Source organism: Astatotilapia calliptera, chromosome 3 (genome assembly GCF_964374335.1).
Source record: "Astatotilapia calliptera chromosome 3, fAstCal68.1, whole genome shotgun sequence".
Lineage (NCBI taxonomy): Eukaryota > Metazoa > Chordata > Actinopteri > Cichliformes > Cichlidae > Astatotilapia > Astatotilapia calliptera.
The window spans coordinates 27,346,365-27,365,959 of record NC_137424.1 but is presented as its reverse complement, the minus strand read 5'-3'; the positions used below and the strand labels follow the sequence as shown (position 1 = coordinate 27,365,959).

Below are 19,595 nucleotides of genomic sequence, written 5' to 3'. Positions count from 1 at the left end.
TTGATGATGTTAAATCAGTAGGCTACCAACAGGCTGCCAGCTGGATGTATGCCATATCATTCTGTGCTATTTGGCATACACTGGGGTCCTTTGAATTGTGCTTGAGTTTGGCACTCGCTCCCCATTCTTTTTCCCTGTGTTTTTCCAGATGCATATTGACACAGGGGTAAGGCTGGGAGGGCTATGATTAGTCGGCCCAAAATTAAAGTCTCTCTTCCCACATGCCAGCTTACTGACAGGCCAACTCTGCAGGGAAGGATGGAGAAATGGCAAAGTCATTTCTCCTCATCTCTCCTCTCCACTGCTGGGATCCATCACCAAAAAAAGGAAGGGGCTCACGCGTCTGACAGATGAAAGCTTTTAAACTTCAATCACTATTGGGGTGAATGAGGCAGGGAAGGAGAACCAAATGAGCGAAGCAGGCCAGTACGGTGACACCATGCACCCACCGTTCCCACATCACACACACTCCAATTAATTGCTTGTCGACTCAGAGTTTCTGTGAGGAAAGCTGCAATAATAAGTGGCAATAAACACTTTAACACTTGTATTTGCCCCCAAAGCACAGCACCCCATAAATGGGAGAGCTATTGAGCATGGACTTGCTAAAAGAGACAGTTGACGTTGACTTTGGTTTTCTATTATTGCCTCAAATCCACCACCAGCTCAAAACAACATAGAAAGGAAAGCAAGCCAGGTCCCTTAGATCAGAGATGTTTTAGAAGCAAGCAGTTGCTCAAATTTGACTGCTAACCCAAGTAACATTTGGTAACGATCCCAACTCTGACCTAGATAGTTAAAGTATGCAATTTTGCTTTCCATTAAACAGTTCTCCCAAAAAATTTCCCTAATTGATATTTTAAAAAGTATCCACTTTTTTTCCCAGATTACAGGTTAAGATAGGGTTAGGGTTAACGTCTTTGGCTGTGACCTGTGTCCGATCCAGTGGGTTAGGGTTGGCAGATAGCATAGACAAAGGGAAGCTAGTAAAACAACATCAACAGCATCAAAAACAACAGCTATGCATTGATTATCACTAAACTGCTGTATAGTGAGACAGTCATTACTGTTTGCAAAATGTCACTGCAGTTTTGTATGTTTTATGTTTAGTATCAATCAACACTGTTCCACTGTTTCAAACTGCCACAACTGCAGCAAGGAAAAAAAAAAGAAGATTTATCTAGAAAAAATATGCCTGAGCTAAATTTGGTTGATCTCCATTCAAGATCATCTTCTTGTGCATTTCTGTACTATTTTTCTGAGCTTCTACCATTTGTAGGTCACTTTGTAGAAGTCCCCGTATGCCCCTTTGTTCTTGCACTAGATCTCCACCAGTGTGTCAGGACAGTCTTAGAACTTGGGTTTCATTTTCGGGAAGTAGAAAAATCGCAGGAAGGCAATTCTGACAAACAGGGCAGGTGGTGAGTGATGACTGCGTTGGACAAAAAATCTTTTCAATGGCACTCTGGTATGCGTCACAATAGGTCATTTCTGCTGAGTGTTTTACAGTAGATCTCCACGCTTGACAGCTTCACCCTGGAGCAGGAATTCATGGTGGGACATGACCCCAGTAAAAAATAATTATAGAAGCCACACTTAAAATTTTTGGGGCATGCCAGAGAAGATCATCAAACTAATGTATAAGAAAAACCATAGAACTATCAATTGCAGTTTTAAGGTATTTGACTAAAATGTTGTATACATTCAAAGCTACGTTGATACAGAAGATTAATTTTGAGAGTCTGTGACAATGACAAGTTTGCTCTTTATCGGGCGTGCCATTTTGACCTGAAAAACAAATGCCATAGTTATCATCACTGTCCTGCATATTGTTTAAAGCAGCCTGTACAAATCCAGAGACAAAGTATTTTTAGCATGGAGATTGGTGAAGGTAAAACCTCATGGCTGGCCTCTTTAGTAATAGACAGTGTTCCCAACACTGTTTAAACTGAGAAGTTCCAATCAGTGAACACCATCATAAACCAATACAACATAAAACAACATAAACCAATAAAAACAAAAAAAGCATAAATTAATACTACTCCACCCCAAAAAATTCTTTGAATTCCTCTGAATGCATGAGGACAATGTTTACTCTAAACCAACCTGTTGGGTTTATTTCCAGAATACCGAACAAAGCTCCACTACAGGAGCCCTAATTAGTTTTTCTTAGTATTATTAAGAGTAAATCAAGATTCCTTATTTATATTTCAGCAAGGACTGCAGTATGTGTTGTTACTGTATCATAGAAAATCCTGAGCTGGGAAACTAGAAGACCTAGCTGAGTTGTGATATCTATTTTATACCTGCATACTGGCTCTTCTATATCCACACTGGTTAAACAAAAATATTATATACTGCATGCTTCAGTAGTACACAATAGATGTCTGTACAAACCTCACCAAATGCCGGGCACTGAAGCACTGCCGGGCCACCCGAAACCCTTGCAGCTGCTAGCATTGGTCCTGTTATTGTGCACTCACTTCACAATCACATGAGGACAAGTGAGAGATATCAAGCATTTGTGTTGTCATTCCAGGGTTGTGTTAGAAAACCTCTGACTTCAGGGTGGAGTTGCCCTAACGCTGACCTGGACTGTTTAATAACTGTCTGAGTACTGCCAGCTGTATAAAGCTAAATGGATAAGAAGATGAAAAAAACAGTTCTGTTAGTGTACACAGTGACAAAGTGACTATTTTTGACTAAATAGGTTGGTTTACCGTTATCCTGCTGTTGCAACCAAGTCTAGAGAGCCAGAGTTTGTTGTCTCAAAATCTCAGGCAGGCAAAGATAAGGGTAATACTCCTCAATTTATCCCCTAACTGCTCCAAGTGTACAGTAAGAGTAACCCTCCAGCTCAGAATTATGCAGCAGTTTTTCTGAGCACTGTTGAAAGTACTCTGATTTTTAAAGATTATTTTCAGAGACGGATACTGCACATGTTGTTGATGTATGTGGATCTGCTGTCTAGCAACAATGAGGTAATAAGAAACAGACTTGCTTTTAAGCTCCATGCCAGAAAGAAAGGAATTGGGTTGCATAATAGGGGGTAATTACAAAATGAAAACCGATAAAATGGTGAAATATCTGAAAAAAGTACTGCTTGTGCTTGTAAAGTACAATGAGCTTTAATTACATTATTTGTTAAGAGCACCTTCCATTGGTTCACCTTTAATAGGTGAACCAATGAAAGGTATTCTTCTGTCAATTGTATGATAACACCACCAAGTTTCACTGGTGGCAGCAATGAAGTCAGCCCAAAAGCTGAGTCTAGTTATATCAGTTTAACTACTGTTACACATCATTATGAGGTCAAACTCTTGAAGACCAGAATCACCAAAACAGATTGCTTTCTCATTTATAAAGGGATTCATTTCTGTAGTCAGAGCTACATTAAATTGCCAGATGACTGAACGGAGTCCGGCATAAAGTCCATATACTACATAGACACTTAACACGCGACCACAACCCTAATGACACTGCGAGGAGCCAACTGTCTCTCCGCAGTCTCTTCCCCGTGCCCTCTTTCAGCATACCTTTTAGAAACATTATTCATTTGTGGCCTTTTTCTGCGCTTGCGTATGTGCTGAACGGCGCACGTGCGCCAATCTGATGCATGCACACAGATTTCTACAATACACACTCTGAACTACAACAGAAGAATAATAAAAGCTGGCAAGGAAGCCAAAACAAACGTTATCGACCGGTAATCTTTGTTAGTGAGTACACTAGCAGCCCCGGAAAAGTCATGCTGTTCTTGGCTTTCAGTTTGAACGTCGTGGAGATCCCACTGTACAAGAGATACATCGTAAGAAAGTCGCTTTTAACAACCTTCCATTTTAATAGGTTTATTGCTGCTAGAAAACCAAGCTGCATTCATTTTTTCACGGGAAAAAAAGGACAGCGTAAGCCACTCACCCCTGCTGGAAGTGAAAAGAATGGGCTCGCTCCTCATCTTAAAGTCAAGCTCATCTATAATCCCCCGTCCCGAGCAGGCGCGTGCCCAGCGGCTTCCTGGCAGCGGTAAAAATCCACACAGGCACGCAGTTGTCTTCTATGCCTCCTCTTTCTACCTCCGACTGTCCTTTTCCTAGCTAACCGGCGGCCACTGAAACGTCTTTTTTTCCCTTTCAAAGTTTTTCCCCGGATCTTTCTCCTACTCCCTCCCTGTGCCTTCTCTCCTCCCCTCTCCTTAACCTCCCCTCTTTACGCGCCCCCTTCTCTCGCTCTCTTTCGCTCGCTCGCTCCCAATCTTCCTGCACTGATAGCTCTGCTGGATTTATGAGATTTCCCCTTTGCTTTTCTTTATAATCTCCATTCTGGCCTATTCTGTTTTATTCGAAATTATGTGACTTCAGAATGAAGGCAGATTGATATAATTTAGATGCCAGTACTGTCTTTAATATGCTGCAATTTATTAATTTAATACGCTGCTTTTCTTTCCGTTTTTTAATCGAGTCAAAGACACGTGTCATTGAAAGCATATGTGTGTGTTTTACATATGCTTTGATCGCACTTTCATTGAGCTTATTTCATCTGCTCTGAATATATACAAACTATTACTAGGATTGTGTGAAAATGTATCTCAACAGCTGCTGACTCTTGTGGCCCAGAAGTTGCAGATGGTAAGCAACACTCCACATTGTTTTACTTGTGGAGTGAGGGTGACTTTTTAATGTGAGAATTCCAGAAATCCCAGTGTAACTGGGCCGGGGGTGTTGATTACACAGCATTTTGTTTCCTGGTGCAGTCACTCCACAGCACAGAAATGTTTTGTTTGGTGCGCATGTCAACACCTTTAGAGCCACACTGTGTACAAAAAATGATTTGAAATCTCTTTCATGTTGGTTCTTTGCAGTAGTAAATCATGTATGTGCAAATTCTTTCATTTTTGAGGGAAAAAAACCCACAAACTTGCTTGAGAATTGGATGCCTTCGCTAATTACAGTACACTGCATTACCATAAGCTGCTGATCCCTACGTCCTAGTCCCCAGGGGCAAACAAGAGCCAGTCTGAGTTCAATATCCCATCTGCCATCAGGGGAGGAGGAAGGGGGGAAGGAAAGACTTGCTCTACCCTGCCCTTTTTCAGCGTGGAACTTGAGACTGTGAGGAAGGGAACAGTGTGCAGTGTGGAGAGAAAGAATAATGTGCCGGATCACCTTTTGGTCTCACGAGTTCAAGAAGAACCACAGACTGGCAGAGGCTGTTGACGTGCATTTCCCTAAAGAATAAGACACATAATGTGACATCTCAGCTCCACATGGGCTCTAGACAAAATGCAATTTTTGATACTTTGGCATTGGCTTGATTTGTTTAGGGTCACAACAGCATTTTGTATCACAAACAAGTATAACAAGCGCTATTATTATAAACACCATTATTTAAAAATCGAGAGCAGGGTGATAATATCTTTTGGATTCCCAGCTGATGATCCCTTACACAGTGCACATAGTGATTTGATCCACTGTTGATATAAAAGTTACCAGAAGATTTTCTCTTTGTTTGAGTTATGACTAAAACTTTCTTTTCAGAAATATGAGTTGCTTTTTTAAAAAAAAAACTTCTCCACTCGCACACAGTTTTGCTGCCAATTTTTCTCAGGCAATAGAGCCTCAAGTTCAACACAACAGACAGCAAAAGGCCACACACACACAAAAACAGTGTTATCAGAGACAATTGCTTTGGACACACCGGTCAAAATGAACAGCAGGCTAACGTGAACATAAAACCCTTTGGATTTTACCTCCATTGCAACTAACTTCGCTAGTGCCAAACTCTTTTGAGCTTAAAACACAGGAGGTATGTTGGTGCACTGTAAGGCAGTATGCAGACTAGATGACCCTAAAGTCAGTTAACTGCAGTGGACAAATCTAGTGGGAGGATTTCGGGTTGAGTTATGAGACTCTTATGAGGGTGAGATATGAGATGGAGAGGCAGCCTGTGGTGAGTAGCAATAAGTGATGAAAGGATTGACGGGTTACAGTGAAAAAGCACCAGACTGTATATTCTTCACTCAAGTCTAGAGTCTCAAACACACTTTTCTTTTGTGTAATGTGTATGCGCAAGTGTGATCCCACTGAAACTGCATACCAGATGAAAGTTAACTTGGCTCTGTTTCTTTAAAAGTCAATAGTGACATCAGTCTTCTTCCCACTTACTTTTATTAAATCTAATAGAGATTGAGATACTGTAATAACTTGGACACTTCCCTATCCAAGTCAGTCATCAACCCGTCAAGTTATTCAGACACCCTAGTGAGAGAAAACACACATGCACAAACACGTAAATGTTAAAGCTGATGATGAAACGTTGATGTTTTGACCAGTTAGACTATCAGACATCCACTTTCTCTGCTTAATGATCAGAGGATTTTGCAGGTTAAGAGGTCAATCAGATAAGCCTAGAAACCATCTGGTACCGAACATGAGGGAAAATTGTGTATTCCCTGACTGGTTGCAACTGGTTGCTGGCAGTCGTTGTAAAAATTGATTTCTAAAGCCCCATTCATGCAGGCCTAGCAACCACTCTTTGAGTGGTAGGGGAATAAATGGTATAGGAACTGATTCTTATATAGGGCTTTTCTACTCTACCTGAGCACTCAAAGTGCTTTATACAGCATGCCTGATTCACTCATTCATACAAGCACATTTATCTGTTCCTAAGTGCTTTCTATCTAACATTCACAAAAGCTGCTCTCCAGTGCATCCATTACCAAAGACTGCAGGTCCGAGTAGCCAGAGATCAAACCACCAGCCAATAAGCAGATGACCTGCTCTACTCCCTGAGCCACAGCCAGCAAGTGGTTGCAGATGGTTGCGTGGTCTCACTAGCATGAAAATAGGCACAATGACGTATACAGTACTGCACTGAAAACCTCCTTTTGATTACTTTGTCACTAGCAGGTCCAGCGCTTGACAGTCAAACCATTACAAATGACTCGCCAAATTATAGTGAAACTGCAAAATGTGCAATGCATATGAGAAACTGAGAATGTTTACCTTCAGAGTAAAAGTTGTACCTTTTGAAATGTGTTTCACAACTTTTCTTTGTTTGCATCAACATCATTGAAATATAACTATAGTTCGAGAGTGAATAGCAAGTGTCTACAGACAAGACGGCATCTTCCATGCAAACTACAAGTGACTGTAGCAACCTCCTAGCAGAAAAGCAATCACGAAGAGTTTTTATGTGCAGGACCCACAATTTCACCTGGCGAGTAGCCACAGCCAGTAACCAATCACAAACACATATGATCTAAGTATGCAGTACCTTTTTTGGGTTAAAGTTTTATTACTGTCGGCAGCTAATGCCATAGAGGTTTATCAAAATCTATAACTAGTGACAGTACTCCACAGCACAAGTCCATTTGCATTACTATTAGAAATGTATATCCCGAATGCTTTTCACCTCACTCCACCCATTCATGGCATCAGACAGAAGTCATTAACTTTGAATATTTCATATACCATATTTTATCCATAAATGTTTTCATTACATCATAAACTCCTGGAAAAAAAAGGGAGAAAATATATATACTGTAAGCAACAGCAACAAGCCACCTCTATTTGTACAATAATGAAAATATTCCACCTACTGCACATGTTCAGAAACTAAATCAAATAGCCCAAGTGACAAATCCAGAGTCGCAAGATAGACATCTGACTTGGAATACATACCAGTTCCCCAACCCATCCCCCATTCTAGTTATTGAATTAAGACACATGGTTTGGCTTTGGGACAAGGCTCGCCTTGTCTTTGCAATGTGGAAAGCCACTGGTGGAGTGTGGTGCTGTCAGGGTCTTATGACAAACCAGAGGATGGATGATCATGCCAGACTCAGTCAAACACTTATACTGGGACTAAATGAATGACTTGGTGTGATTGTATATGCCATTGTGAAGCTTTTTGATAAGGAAAAGTGCAGACTGACTAGCAAGGTAATTGCAACAAAAATAAGATCTTGTGAGCTCTGTACATCAGCTAGAGACCCCTGTGGATCCTTACTAAAAACAGCCAGGGATTCCCCCACTTTAACTGCCTTCCTGAACTCATCAGACATCTGCTCATAATTATCAGGCGTTATATATGGATTATATTTAACAAGCCAAAATGTTATTTTGGACAATGTCAAGAAATTCTTTGCTTTACTGAATTTGAAGAAGGCAAAGGAAATGAACTCTTGGTAACTCTTTGGTGGTAAAAAAATCACCAACAATTTGATGCCAGCTGGTTTTGTAAAACGTAAACCAATGAGGAAGGGGACTGCAGATTATCTGCAATTGATTGCTATAAGTGCCCCATTTCAATTTTTGTATATAATTTCATCCACTGTTCTTCCACAGTGCGTCTTCACTGCAAATAAAAATGAACAATGTCTTGGCTGCCATAGATATTCTGAATACTCCAGATCATTACAGTTCAAATCATGAATGTACACTAAAAACAGGAATTACCAGAGAAACTTTCTCAAAGTTGACTCAATAGCAGGATGATCATTTATGTATCAGTGTTGCTTCAGCAGTATCAGAGGGCTAAGAGTTAAGGAAAGTGGTCTAACTCTCTCTGAGCAAGGTCATCCATGTGTGTGTGTATACGTGTGTGTGTGTGTCTGTGGTTTGGCTGTTTTGAGTCTGGGTGTTTCCCCCTTTACTTGATAAAAGGTAAGTATTCAAGATATGCTTGTCAAAACAGCAGCCAACCTGAGCACCTCTCAGTGTGCACTAAGACATGCCCAGCCATAGCCCCTTCTCTCACACACACGCACACACGCACACACACACACACACACACACACACACACACACACACACACACACACACACACCTCTTTTGACCAAAATAGAATGGAAAGACTTGTCAGGGTAGGCTGTTATGCATTTTATTGTTCATGAAAATGTGTGTGTTCCTTCCGAGCAAACATGCCGTGGGGGCACTGTGGGTGCACCCACACTTTAACTTTGTTTTGAACATGTTCAAACTTTATAGAAACTTCAACAGCAACAGTGATTTCTACACACTAACCTCGTGTATAAACTTGGGTGACTCAGACTGCACTGCTTTCTGGACTTTTCTTACTACTTTGATATTTAAGAAAATTCAGCTATGTGAGTCATCTGAGTTTTTCCTTTTATTGCAGAATCTTTAAGCAATTTTCACTCACAGGCATAGAAAGCAAAGAAAACGACCACAGCAGCAACTAATGGAATCAACTTGGAATATATTCACTATTTCTTGCCAACCAGACATGTAGAATATCTCATTTTTATATGCTAGTTAATCAAGAATTATTGGTCTTAAGACTTTAGATAAAGTTTAAAACACAATGAAAACCACACATTTCTTTCCTGTTTCAAATCCATTGTGCTTGATTGTGGGTTAGGAATGGAGAAATTCCTATGGATCCCAGACCTCCTGCTGCCTGTGTTACAACAGACACAGTGCATCAATATCCCCATCAAACAAGCCATGCCGCTTTCACAATGCATCCAGTAGCAGGCACAATCACTTTCATTTACATGATTATGTACATGCAAGCATTCATAAAATGATCAGATGTTTCACATTATTGCCATAACAAACCATGGGCCAGGGGTAACTACTTTCTTAAGGCCTGAAAGTACTTGAAAATAAAACACGGCTTGAAGACGTAAATCAGTATCAACTAGGCTTCACATTGCTGGGACAGCACTGTAAATGGTATTGTTTCATACACACACTCACGCAGGCTCACCTTTCTTAACGGGAAGTGTATGAGGAATGCTGACGTCAAGGCATTATAAATCTCTGGTGGCAGTGCGTCACATTTGAGAAGTTAGCCAGCTCTAATGTCCAGGTCTGGAAGTCCCATTATCATCATCATTCTCATTGCAGTCAGTGAGCTGTGTGTGTGTGTGTGTGTGTGGCACTCAAGGCAACACTTGAGTGTAGCTCATCATTACAGTCAACCTATACAGTTAATGCATACGGTTGTGTAGGTGTGTGGGTTTGTGAAAAGATCCATTACAGTGTGGCTAAATACAACAGTACTCTTTTTTTTCCAGTTTAAATCATTATTGTTAACACAAAAAAAGGAAGATATTTCAGGCCTTGGCAACCATACTCTGACATAGCCAATCCAATCATAACAACTCTTGGGATATGGTCTAAAGCTCTCGGAATAGCTACGTAAGGATCATGTCTTTAGAGTAGAGCCAGTGAACATTTTGGACAACTAAACGGAAACATGATGCACATCACGGAACTGAAAAATGTTAAATTCCTTTAAACTGCTAGATGTGTCAGAATATTATACAATATAATATTGAATTTATTCAATATTTTTTTACAACTTTATATATGGTGTTTATGTGTGGTGTACTCTTTGGTATGAACTTTTAATTGGCCTACATAATGCTGATTTAGCACCACTGCATAGGTCACGGATAAAACAAATATTTCCATTATGCACTGCATCAGTGTATGCCAATAATCTAAACATGAGCCAAAGGATATTAAAACCAAAAATATCTTTAGATCTCTGAGTGATCTCCATGACGCAGTCAACCCCTATTGGCAGTTCCCAAGATCAATATCCATCAGCACAACCACGACTGTTTATTTAACTGGCGCAGCATCCAGGATTACCTGTCAACCTTGTCTGGTCTTTTTCTGTTGCCTTTTCTTTTCTGCTTTAAAATGATTAATCTGTTAACAAATAAATAAATACAAAATAATAAAATACCCAAAATATGAAGATAAATGGCAAGGTTCCAAAACTGAGTGTTTAACTCTCGACATTCTTATTGCTATCACCTGAGACAAATGACAACTAGGAAATATTTGCAGTTCAGCCTTAAAGGTGTACACTTGTATATTTTAGGAAATGTCACTTAATTTTTTAAAATTAGTTTACTATACATTTTAAGAACTTAATCAAATCGATTCAGGTCTCTGTGAACTGAAATTGACTAAGGGATGAGCTTCACTACTCGACGCTTATCTGTGACACCAACTATAACCCCTTCACCAGTGTTTCCCAATCACTGTGCCGCGGCACATAGATGTGCCGTGAGAAATGATCAGGTGTGCCGTGGAAGATTATCTGGTTCCACCTGATTAGTACCCTAAGCGACCGGCATGAGTAACAGGCAGAGCATTCTCTTCCACTAGAGGGCAGTACAACTACCTGCTCTAATTAAATGGGTAGCCAACTGCCAGTAAAACAGAAGAAGACAAAGAAGAAACTACATAATAGTCATGCTGTGAGTGAGACAACGCAGCGCGTAAAAGCAATAGACAAATGTTTGAAAAAGTAGTTAATCTGACCTGGATCGTGGAGAAAATCCAGACCCAGATGAAGGCCCTAGCATGAGTAGTGGTCAGAAGAAAGCAAAAAGGGGCAAACCGAGCCAAGTCCCTTATTCCTGCTCTGCTTTTTGTTACATTTTTGTTTGGTGGGGTGTAGTGTGATTTTTCTCATTTGAAATATATGCCGTGGCTCCAAAAGGTTGGGAAACACTGCCCTACACACAGTGTGAATACTTGTAGAACTAGGATTTCCTCCGAGCATTAAAATTCATATGGGCAATAATGACCCCTGGTTACGTCAAACGGAGGTCATTAAAATTAATACTGACTCTGTGTGCAACCAACGGTGTTGCCAAAACAATGTCAGACTCTGTAGTTTTCTCTGGTCCCCTCCCCAGTGGGCCCAGGAGTGACATGCTTAGCCACACATTCTCCTTTAAATGAAATTGCTGGCTGTCTGAGTGATGTGGGCTTTACACATAATTGGGCAACCTTCTGGCAGAAACCTGGTCTTGATGGGAGAGACGGCATCCATCCCACTTTGGATGGAGCAGCAGTTTGTATCATATCCATCTAATAGACTGCAATTTGTTCATGTAAATGGAGAGTCCTCTTCACACACTAAGGTTAATTATGGAGTTCCACATGGTTCTGTGTTAGGACCAATTCTGTTTACATTATACATGCTTCCAGTATCATTAGAAGACATAGCATACATTTTCACTGCTATGCAGATGACACCCAACTCTATCTATCCATGAAGCCAGATAACACACACCAATTAGTTAAACTGTAGGAATGTCTTAAAGACATAAAGACCTGGTTCACCTCTAATTTTCTGCTTCTAAATTCAGATAAAACTGAGGTTATTGTACTCAACCCTGAAAATCTTAGAAATACGGTTTCTAACCAGATTCTTACACTGGATGGCATTACCTTGGCCTCCAGTAACAGAAGGAACCTTGGTCTAATTTTTGACCAGGATATGTCATTCAATGCACATATTAAACAAATATGGAAGAAAGCAGTCGCTTTCTTCCATTTGGGCAATATCTCCAAAATTAGAAACATCCTGTCTCAGAGTGATAATGAAAAACTAGTTCATGCATTTATTACTTACCATAATTTGTTATTATCAGGATGTCCTAAAAACTCCCTGAAAAGTCTTCAGTTGATCCGAAATGTTCAGCAAGAGTATTGACAGGGACTAGAAAGAGACAGCATATTTCTCCTATGTTGGCTTCCTTTCATTGACTCTCTGTTAAATACAGAACTGAATTTAAAGCCTTGCTCATCACATACAAGGTCTTGAATAATCAAGTCCAATCTCATCTTGATCACCTTATAGTACTGTATCACCCCATTACTACTTTTAATATTAGGCATAAAACTTTACTTCATGATAAAGCATATAGTTAGGGCTGGATCAGGTGACCCTGAATCCTCCCTTAGTTATGCTGCAATAGGTTTAGGCTGCTAGGGGATTTCTATTATAGATTGAGTATTTCTTCTTTAGTCACCTTTTCCACTATGTGTTTATACACCTCTCTGCATTTAATTATTTCTGGCTGCTTTCCATGGGATGTGTTTGTCCTCTCCATATCTACTCATCCCCAACCGGTTGGGGCAGAAGGCCGCCCTTCCCTGAGCCCGATTCTGCTGTAGGTTTCTTCATATTAAAATTGAGTTTTTCCTTCCCACTGTCACTAACACGCTTGCTCATTGGGGGCCATATGATTGTTGGGGTTTTCTTTGTGTTATTGAGGGTCTTTACCTTTACAAAATAAAGTGTCTTTAGGTAACTGTTTTTTGGGATTTGGCATTATATAAATAAGATTGAAATGAGCTGAAATTGGACTAACTTTGAAATAGTGCACATACACAGGGTAAGAAAGCTTTTAAAGAAGGTGATCCTTGAATCTGATATTTCTACAGCAGTGTATGGAGCCATGGCCTTCATCCAGACTGAACAAGGGTACTGCTGCTGGCAGGAAAACTAGGTCAAGAATGGACAAGGTCCTTTAACAGTATGGACCTCCCTCAAAACATCTAGCAGTTTAGGTACTGTATGTGCATAAATAGAGCTTTCCCGTTGCTCTGTCTCTCTCTGATTCAGATATCTATGTGCACAAATGGTTTTCACATATATACGGATAAAATGTCTCATTAAGCTCCAAACAATCCGCTGATTAACTTATTAGTAAATTATCACACAAACGTAGGTTAAGATTTACTGTGATTGTCTATATTATCTATCACTGTAATAACAAGCTCTATTACCCTGTTTTGTAATAGGTAATAAAAATAAGAAAATATATCATTTTAAAAATCTAAGTGTTTTAGGTACCTGCTTTTAAATGTAGTTGGTGGTTTTCCAAAAGCTCCAGCCCCTGCATAAAAACAGATGGAAGTAATGTCCACAAGGTTCAGGTCCAGCTGGAAGTGTTAACTTACCAGTAAACAAAGAAAAATTGTTCCGTCTTTTCTGTTTAGTTAACTCTTTGCTAACTCTGTTGTTCTTCTCTTTTCCATCCAGAGTTTACAGGAAGGTCAATGAGATTCTTTAAAATAGGGTTGATAGATATATCGATAGATCTGCAATCACAAGCACTGCCTGTAGTATCCGCAATTTCTCAGAGAAGTCCCAGTTTCATCACTGTAGGTAACTGTTGGTGTCAAAGTACATGTTTCTACAATCTGAAAGAGAGCATAAATTCAACCTGCATGGTCAAGCATTACAGTTAGATTACACTGTCAAGACCAGACATTTGGTATTATCTTCTCTGAATATTGTTTGGCCACGGGAATAGTAGATACACTTGGCAGTGACCAAAGTTTTTAGTGGAATAATTAATTTCATCCATTACAAATGGAGATGAAATGTTGTAGTTTATGGCTGTTTTCCTCAGGGAAAGGCTGGCTTGCAGTTAATGAATCAACTATATTTTTGCATCATAGGAAAATGTGCTTGGAGATAATTTAAGAGCCATCTGTGTGAAAGTAACATTTGAACTGGAAGTGATCCATTCAACAGGACCTATGAGCACTAGAGCACCCACCAAGACTCAGCTCAAAAAGATGAATCAGAGGTGAATGAATTATTGAGTCAAAACCCAGATTAACGTTGCTCTGAAAGATTTGAACAGGCAGTGCACACAAGAGAAAACCTCATAATTAAGACCTCATTAAGAGATAAAGACAGAATTACTGAAAATGTCAGCAGACATCACATTATGATAACAGACATTGTGGTATTTGCATCTGAATGTTTCGTGACATTATAAAATGTCGTATAGTGGCACCCCTTCAGCCAGTTGTCAGATCAGACTGGATTTCCTCTACTGAACTGTTCTGAGAAATCATAATATTCACACGTTTTGCTTGTTTAATGTTGATGTAAATGTGGTCATTGTGAGTCAGCATCCTCCACCCATAATCCCCTTTCTGTTGGGCTGTTTGTCTACTTGCTCATACATTTTTAATGGAGCTAACCAAATACACATGGAAACGCACACAATAAAAATCTGGCGGTTGTTGCAAATGGCAGCAGATGTACTTGTATGTCTACACACACACACACACACACACACACACACGTTTGTGTTCACACATGAATTCTGAAAGGCCAGATGGTTCGGTGAAGGATGACCTGGAACAAAGAGTGGATGGGGCTTCCTGCTCAGGCCTGGACGCCAAACATACTTGATTTCTGAGTTTTAGGTTTTCTGCTGTACATGTGCATTTATTACATGCATTCTGTGATCTACAGAAGTAATACGACTTATGGCAAGAAGTATGCTCTCCCGTGTTTTAAATGCACCTTAGAACAACACGCAGCAACACTACACATGAGCGAGAGGAGGGAGGTTTGGGGTTTTCACACACCCCTGTTCTCTGCTGGCCATCGGGGCGGCCGGTAACTGATGCCCTCAGGGGTCGGTGGGTTGGTGGTTCTTGGTGTCCGGGGCTGGGCGCTCAGGTATGTACCAGCTCACTCCCGGTGACTACTTGGCAGGGCCTGGTGCCTGTTGCCCGGTCAGGCCTCTTCCGGGGCAAAGGGGGCCCTCGGGCCTCCGGCCTCTGGGCCTGCGGCTTGGTTCACTCTGGCACAACTGGCTGCCGGCAGAGCCGGCGGGCACGCCACTGCAGCCCCCTCTGGCTTCTGCTCCGTGGCTACTGGGTGACCCCTCATCTGGGGCTCTTCCCAGGAGGGTGGCACGGATGCCCCTCCGGTGGTCCTCCTTGGGCTCTCGCACTCTGGGGCCTCTGGATGTCTGGAGCCTGGATCTCGGGAACAAGAACATTGTCGGTCCTGCTTGCTACACAACAACATTCAATATTTAGTATTTACTGCTGTTTACATTTAGCTAGATTAACGTGATGGTGTTGTGTTTAGTATGTTGCTCTGGTTTTTTTTTTTTGCTTGTTTTCTCTTCTTTTTCTCTCAACAGGTGATCCAGGAGATTTTTTAAGTGCCCTTTCTCACTGTCCCTCTTCCCTTCTGTTTTTCTTTTCCTTCCTCTTTCTTTCTCCCTTTCCTATCCCTCAGTCATGTCTGTCCCGTCTGTAACAACTGAAAATAAAATAAAATAAATAATAACAACAAAGGTCGATCAAATGGACCAATACGGCAAGGCCGTGATGATCCATTTGGCAAAGTAAATCCACTGGGTATCCTTGTTGGTCTTCAGACAACAATTCTGACGGCTAAAGAACCAAATGGGACAGGCAAAAAAAAAAAAAGAAGACGAAGTATGAGTTTATTCAAGGCTAGGTACAGTGTTGTGCAAAAGTCTTAGGCCAGTTCTTGTTTCTTTATATTTTGCTTCCCAAGAGCCAGACTGTCTTCTAATTTGCAGTCTTGAGCAATAGTTTTCCACACTTTTGCTTGGGGATTGCCTGCTTTTTCAGTAATTTCCAGTCCAGTCTCGAACATTTTCAGAGGATTTTTTTCCTAAGCCACATAACACCGAGCTGTGTGTCATTCAAAGATGAAAAAGGGAAAGTTCATCTCTTAAATTAATAGATGAAGATTTTGTCAACACATAACAAACAGTTGAGCAAATAACCCATTTTAATTTGTATCATAAGGCAATTTGTTAATAGCAGTTTGTCACAAAAACAAATAATTTCTTGCAATTTCTTTAGCTGAATATACAAAAAACTTAACTGATAACTGAGTTTGACTGGAATAAAATAATATTTTTGCGTCAACAAGGTGATTCCCAGGAAATATTAGCTGAAACGTGGCATATTGGGCACATTTGGGCGACCGTGGCTCAGGGGGTTGGGAATCGTATCTGTAACCGGAAGGTCGCCGGTTCGATCCCCGGGCTCTCTGTCCTGGTCGTTGTGTCCTTGGGCAAGACATTTTATCCTACTTGCCTACTGGTGTTGGCCAGAGGGGCCGATGGCATGATATGGCAGCCTCGCTTCTGTCAGTCTGCCCCAGGGCAGCTGTGGCTACAACTGTAGCTGCCTCCACCAGTGTGTGAATGTGAGAGTGAATGAATAGTGGTATTGTAAAGCGCTTTGGGTGCCTTGAAAAGCGCTATATAAATCCAATCCATTATTATTATTATATCTTGGCTTGATCTGCAACAGAACAAGTGGCAGGCCTAATATTATCTAGACATTTAAACTGTATCTGAAAGTCATCTCCTTAAAAACAGGCAGAAACAGTTCTTAAGGAATGGAAACAGGGAGGAAAGGCCGAGTTATGCCAAATTACAGAAGAACTGGACTAAAAATCAGCAGCAAAGGGGGTTATGGAGCGATGTATCCAAATTTGACATTTTTGGTTACTATCTATGAAGGAGATCGGGGGGAGGTTGAACAGGGAGCATCTATAATTGTCTGTAAAACACAGTAGAGTGTTATAGTTTAGAAAAAAATACCATCATCATTCTCCATGGAATGCCATCTGGAAAGCACCTGATTGACAATGGTGTCATTTTTTAGTGTGACTATGATCCTAAACACACTGCCAATGCACACAAGAACACCATCAGTCATGGATTGGGCTCCCCTAAAGTTTGGATTATTTGCATTATTGAAACAGTGTGGCTATTAGAATTAATTCCGTTCTGTAAATATAATCTAAATATCCATCTTTCTTTTGAATAAAAACTTAAGTGTGAATGAAGAACTCATTTTAATTTAACACTTTATTTTATTTTAAATGCCACTAACATGATTTAAAAACTTATAGTACGGCCAAAAGTGCAGTAAGCTCAGTCCACTTACCATTTGCTCACACAGCGCACAGTGGGCAATCCAGTGTGGGCCTCAGCATTAAATTTGGTTTTCCTTGTATAGTGCCAAATCACAGCAACTTTATGTCATAAATTAAAGACCCTCCAATAAGAGAAAAAACCCCCAACAATCAACGACAACACCCTATGAGCAAGCACTTGGGGACAGCAGGAAACAAAAACTCCCTGCTCCAAAGGAACCAGTCCTTATATTGTTATTAAGGCCTTACATTGAACAAATTTGCTTTTCCCTTGATGCTAATTTGGATTATTAAAAAAAATCTGTCATCTAAATTGAAGAGATTTTTTTTACAGTGCAGCATACATGCAACACTATCCATCATGCACAAGGAATCACACCAGTCCAATATAAAAGCCATATGCTCCAACAATGTGGTGGGTGATCCCAGAGATGGAATGAAGTGAAATGACTTCATTTCTTTCCACTGAGTGCAAGAGGAGAATTAAGGGTGGAGCAGGTGGGACACAGAGCAGAGTTAGGTTTCATCATGCTTCTTCAGCTTACTGTCATATGGTATTTATAGTGCAGACGTTGCTGGAAATAATTGTGTGTGTGTGTGTGTGTTTGGAGATTGGAGAGAGAGATATGAAACCCGTGCAGGACATATTGACCTTTATACCCAGGATTACTCATTATGCTGGCAAACAGCACTGATTGGCATGCAGGTAGAAAATTGAACAGCTCGAAACCAACCAAAGTAATTCTGTGTGCGAGCTAGAGGGCATTCTGTTGGGGTCTAAATAATCAGAGCAGGCTCCATCCAGCCAGCCAGCATTTAGCCAAATTCCAGTTGTATTTCCTGTCTGGAAACCAGGTTCCAGAGTTCATACAAGCACATAAGCATTTTTCATACCAATAGGTCATGATACCAAATGATACCATTCAAATTTAATAAAATTACCCACATTCTGACTATTAACATTGTAAGATAAATATGACATGTACAATGATGCTTCTAATTTGTAAATTAAAGTATATGTTATTAGACACACTTTAACCCTTTAAGGTCTAAGTCATCACAGATGCTAACTCTAACCTTACCCTAACCCTACATATAGGATAATGATAAAAGATAAATTTTTGGAAAAAAATTAAATATAATGAACAAATGTAGAATAGTGTGTTTGAGTACTTTATGAAGGACAGCTATGAAGAATGCAGCAAATACAGAGGATAAAGGTTATACGCTATATCATGAAGCTTTGCAAAAGAGTTGTTGAAGCTAGTTCAAGGAGCCAGCAGTATTGAAAGTGTTAGGAGTGATTTGTGACAGACGGACAGCAGCAAGAGTGAGAAGGAAGAGGTACATTTCAACAGGGTGATGCTGAAAAAAACACACAAGGCAGATCTGAAGGTGTTGAGGTTTTCTCTGAGAAAACCATGATGGGCAGGATTAGAGAAACATGTTTAGATGATGTGGACATATGCAGAGGAGGGATAATGGATATACTGGCCAAAGGATGTTAAAGATGGAGCTGCCAGGAAGAGGGCTGTTCGATATAACGATATATATCGGATGACGATATAAAAACGTCTATCATTTCATTTTATGCTATCGTTTGTTTCGTGGTGTCGCAAAATAAACTGTTTATATTTTTTCATCGTTTTGATGGTCACCGTAGTGGCTGTCACTACCCGATCCGTACAAGAAACCCGATCGGTACCACATGTGCAAATCTTACGTCACTTCCTCTCTTTGCCAACATTGCGACAGTTATGTTTTGGGTTTTTTTATTGCACAAAAATATAATGTACAACAAATATGGCAATCTCTACAAAGATTTTTTTTCCAACTTGAAATAGTATCAGAACAAGCTGTATTCCAACATATAAAAGATATCTTCTATATGAACAGGAAGTACAAACAACAACAAACAAATAAATAAATAAAACCCCAAGCAAAAGCAAAGAAAACAAACAAACAAAAACAAAACAAAAGATAACTAAAAGACATAAAAGAGATTATACCTTAGGGGTTTTTCTAACAGATTTATTTCATTAATCATATGATACAGATCCAGAGCTTGTTT

At 40.2% G+C, this 19,595-nt stretch overlaps 1 protein-coding gene across 5 annotated transcripts in view; it reads right to left on the bottom strand.

Annotated features, from left to right (window-relative positions):
• afap1 (actin filament associated protein 1) overlaps positions 1 to 19,595 on the bottom strand; it is a 95,958-nt gene that overhangs the window by 50,915 nt on the left and 25,448 nt on the right. For 3 of the 5 annotated variants that reach the window (XM_026157914.2, XM_026157941.2, XM_026157922.2), the window contains exon 1: positions 3,919 to 4,194. The exons of the other annotated variants lie outside the window; for them this stretch is intronic. In XM_026157914.2, coding sequence (XP_026013699.1) covers positions 3,919 to 3,955 — 37 coding nt within the window. In that variant the 5' untranslated portion in view covers positions 3,956 to 4,194. Of the gene's footprint in view, positions 1 to 3,918; positions 4,195 to 19,595 lie in introns of those variants that run through there. 5 annotated transcript variants of the gene reach the window in all.